This window comes from Nicotiana tabacum, chromosome 11, assembly GCF_000715075.1.
Source record: "Nicotiana tabacum cultivar K326 chromosome 11, ASM71507v2, whole genome shotgun sequence".
In the NCBI taxonomy this organism is placed as follows: Eukaryota; Viridiplantae; Streptophyta; class Magnoliopsida; order Solanales; family Solanaceae; genus Nicotiana; species Nicotiana tabacum.
Window position 1 is genome coordinate 25,756,218 of NC_134090.1, and position 4,453 is coordinate 25,760,670.

General features: G+C 34.5%; 1 protein-coding gene across 1 annotated transcript; it reads right to left on the reverse strand.

Annotated features, from left to right (window-relative positions):
• Window positions 1-540: 540 nt before the first annotated feature.
• On the reverse strand, window positions 541-3,581 carry LOC107822323 (uncharacterized). Its single transcript, XM_016648854.2, has 2 exons — window positions 3,155-3,581; window positions 541-1,201 (listed from the first exon to the last, which is right to left on the reverse strand). The coding sequence occupies exons 1-2, from the start codon at window positions 3,479-3,481 to the stop codon at window positions 731-733; spliced, it is 798 nt and encodes a 265-aa protein (XP_016504340.1). The 5' UTR covers window positions 3,482-3,581; the 3' UTR covers window positions 541-730.
• Window positions 3,582-4,453: the final 872 nt, after the last annotated feature.

Genomic DNA, 4,453 nt, shown 5'->3' on the forward strand with positions numbered 1-4,453 from the left:
TTTTGCATGGTCAAGTTATTCAGGAAGAAGAAATACAGAAGCAACAGTAAATATATATTCACATTTAAAAGGAAGTGTTAAAACTTAAAAATATGAGCATCTGAGGTTGGTTCGAGATTTCTATAAACCCCCTTTGTTTGCCCTCCTTATACCGATTATGGACGCTCTATAACTCTAACACCCTTCCTCATATTAACACAAGTAAATTTTGGACATGAGTGCAAAATCTGGACTTGCCAACAGGTGATTTTGATGCAAAAAGATCTAAGGATCCAAACCAAAATCTTAAACCAATGGATGAATTTGTCCAAAACATTTATCAATACCTTAAACAGGCGATGTTAGAAAATATATGACTCAACAACAACAACAACAACAGACAGAGTATATTCCCATAGGTGGGTTTGGGGAGGGTAGTATGTACACAGACCTTACTACTACCTAGTAAAGGTAGAGAAACCATTTCCAATAGACGCTCGGCTGGGGAACTCAACAGAAATGATAAATGAAACTATTCTGCTGTAGGTGGACCGGGGGTTCTGCCTGCAGACAATTCTACATTGCTATAAATTTAGAAAACAGGTTACAAATTGTGCTGCTTCAAACTTCATACATGTAAGTGTTATCATAGAGTTGAACACAAAGTACATCATTCCCTCAATCAAGTAAGCTACTTGCCGGAACTGAACGGAGAAAAGGCAAAGCCCTTTCCTACAGCAAACTGTATTTTCTAGAAAACAAATGGAATCAGAGCCTTTACATTCTTAGGAAACTTTTCAAATTTGGAAAGGTACCATTTCCTAGTGACATAACTCCTTCCCATCAGATATAAAGCGCAACCCACAGCACAGCAAAATGAAAATGATGTCTGGGAGATGAATGCAATCCCTAAAAGGCCAAGAATCTCGAAAAGATAATGAGGGCATATGACCAAACCGAAAAGGCCACCATGGGGAATTTTATAGCCCTTCTCTCTGTTGTCTCTGAGTTTGGAAAGGAGGTAATGATGATAAAAGTTGCCACTGATTCCAACTACGAATATCAGTAAACCGATATACTTCAGATCGATTTCTGGCTCCGTATATCCTTGAATTAAGTGTTGGATATAGGTCATGACTGCCGCCAACATAAAATATGCGGACGAAATAATGAGCACTGAACCAAGAACCATCCCACCACTGTATTTGTGAACAAACAGAACCTGCAAAGTAGAAAATTAAGGGAATAATGTATGAACATATGGAAGTAGAACAGTATTAATGTAAGCAGCAGCAAAGTCTATTAGATTAATAGTGAATGTGTTCAATATGTAAAAACAAGCTGGGGCTAAAGTTTCATCCAATGCAGGTAGCGGTAATGGAGGCAATGACATAACAAATGCTAATATATGACTTCCGTTAATTGTTTTCCTATATCTCTGTTTGATGTAAAATTTCATAAACATATGTGCCCAAATGAGTACATAAAAGAAGTTCCCACAGTAGTTAAATAATTAATTACCACTACCAATCAAATCTTTGTAATAATTTGGAAGTATTACTACCCAAATCTGGAATTTTGCTCGCATAAATATATTACTATCTGTAGCTAGTGTATTTGATGGAGAGGATACACATGGCCCCTTTCCAGGCTACACAATATAAGCAAGGAAAGATATTCAAAGCATTAGTATCCTGAGAGCTATAGAAAACCACCAGGTATGCCAGATTCAGAATATTTGTGCATTTAGATGGAGCAGCTCTTCCTTCTCCTTATAACTTCAGATAGATTTAAATCAACAGATAACGTAAATCAAATTTCTACACAACACCAACAAGTCTCCGACTACTTAGATTCAGTGGTTATCATGATAATTTAGTCCCCATGTTACAGCAACGTCAATACTAGTTGGTTCAATATATCAGATAAATCAGTTTGGTATTACTTACTAAGTTACTTTCTTACCTGAGATTAATACTTTGAGTTAATCAATCATGCGATTGCACTGATTGGTATGAACTAGTGGAACGACGTAGGAATCTTGTAAGCATTATAAAGGTTGATAATGCTAATTTGGTATGTAGATGCATGTGCTTGCAGCAGCATCAAAAAGCTCAGGTGACAGTTACAATAGACGGGGAAAGAGATCCAAAATATTGATAAAGGATGATAGAATATCAGGGGAGAAGCAATAGATCCAAAAAATATGGTAGTCTTAGATGTAAAGAATTGAAGGGCTACCCAACATGAGCTTCCTATATAACCAGAATTTTTGACGAGGTTAACGGGGTACAGTGACCCCTCTACTCCAAACATAGGTCCACCTCTGCCTTGAGAGAGGAATCACAAGATCATTTCAGGCTTACCTCATACCCTGAAGCTACAACAGTTTAAATGCAAAAGGAAATGATAGCGGAAAGTTTAGCTTCATAAGGTATTGGCAAGATTGGGGGATTATAACCTATAAGTTCTCTGTTGGGATAACTGGAGGGAAGGATTTCATTCCAAATGTTTTTCGTTGAGCTCAAGTCTTGTACATGGACAGTTTACAGATTTTCTAGTACCATCAGCTAAATTTGACCTACAACAAAGTCAACTCTTCGAATCAAGTCTGATCTGTAACCTAGAAAATACAGTAACGACATGCTATAATGTGTGAAAATTCTTTAATCGATAACCCTACATAACTTAAATCCTTTTTCATTAATAGATTATAAAGATCATCAAAAGTAACAAAAAAAGCTAGGCATTAAAAGGGGGAAAATATAGTCAAACAATAACAACACTAACATACTAATCTAATCCTACAAGTGGAGTGTACAGACGTTACACCTATCTTGCGTGAGGCATAGAGATTGTTTCTGATAGACCTTCGGCTCAAGAAAAAACATATTCAAAACAGGTTTGAAAAATATATGAGTAAAAAAGTCATGATAAAAATACTACAACACCAACAAACCTAGTGTAAGTAGGATATGGGGAGGTAATGCTTACGCATACCTTACCACTATCTTGTTAAGACAGAGAAGTTGTTTTCAATACAACCTCCACTATGGTAAAAATGCCAAAGAATCGACATTAAAATAGTAGTAAAGATAATCAAAGTAAAAAAAATGGGGAGAAAGATAGGCATTACCCAAATAAACATTCACAAAAAGGATAAGAAAAAAGTTACCTCAAGATCCCTTTTCAAGAAATGGATAGTAACAGCAGATTTAAGTATCATAAACCTTGTTCCACCATTTGGGTATAGCAGAAATGAAGCAAAACCCATAATACAAGCTGGGGTATACAGTATAAGCATCCCAATTCTGCTGGATAATTTGGCTTGCAGAAAATTACTAGAGGAAGCAGAATTGGCATTCGCATTCCAAAATTTGGAGTATTGGAGATGTTTACCAATAATTTCAGAAATACCCAAGTAGGCTAGAAATGTAAAAGTCACCACAGTTATTGCTGTGATGATTGAAGATGGCTCTTCATACAAAAAGCTTTGAAACATTTTTCAGATCTTCTTGTCTCAATATTCAAACTAGAGTAGGCTATGTATAGAAAATGTGTTTGCTTGTGTACAAATATGAAATGAAGTTTCTATACCAAATAAATCTAGCAGCCGCTGAAAAAAGATTTTTGCTGTTACAATAAATATCACATCATGGTGGATGTTATTTTGTATGTTCAGTGACATATTCCATCATATATTTTCTTCACTTTTTATGCTTATATAAAGGTCTTGTAATAGATAGGAAAATACACACAATTGAAGAAGAAAATTTCTTCCTTCTCTCTATCTTCATTTCTTGTTCATGTTTTACTAAATTGCTTTTATTTCCTTGTTCCATATTGTTACTTTGAGTTATATTTTATAACACGTTATCAGCACGAGTCTCGAACCAATTCTATATATATCTACAAAATTGTCTTACATCTGGAAAGATTGCAATCAGAAGTTATACATATCATTTCATGGTTGAAAGTAAAGAGAAACTACATATGATAAGTAATGAAACATAAGAATACATGATTATCTTATACTTGTCATTCCTCTAATGTCTCGTATGCACACAACTTCATACCATTACCTATATTGCATAAGCATATATTAATATTATATCTTTCATATCATATGAATGGAATAAAATTTTCGAAGTTCTATATGAGAAAATCATAGTAGCAGTTAATTGTTGATATGAGGCATGTCATGGTAACCAAGGATATGTTATATAAGTTGTCTTATGCATATTTGTGTGTTAACTATCTTAAATCTGTCCTACTGCTTTTAACATTTTCTTTTACTTGGATGAATATTTTTTCCTTTTGGATTTTTACACTTACATATAGTAAAAAAAAAAGGGGGGGGGGGGGAATAAAAAAATGTCATACTAATGAGAAGCATAAATCATTTTGAAGAAAACAAGAAATACTTCACATCTTTATCTAGGTTTGAAATTTGGAAAATAAATCAACTACTGAG

What these genes read in the sequence shown, in the direction of transcription:
- LOC107822323 (XM_016648854.2), bottom strand. Translation starts at nt 3,481, where the DNA reads ATGTTTCAAAGCTTTTTGTATGAAGAGCCATCTTCAATCATCACAGCA. An exon ending in TCTTGAAAAGGGATCTTGAG is followed by an intron (nt 1,202 to 3,154) that starts GTAACTTTTTTC and finishes TCTACTTTGCAG; the next exon opens with GTTCTGTTTGTTCACAAATA.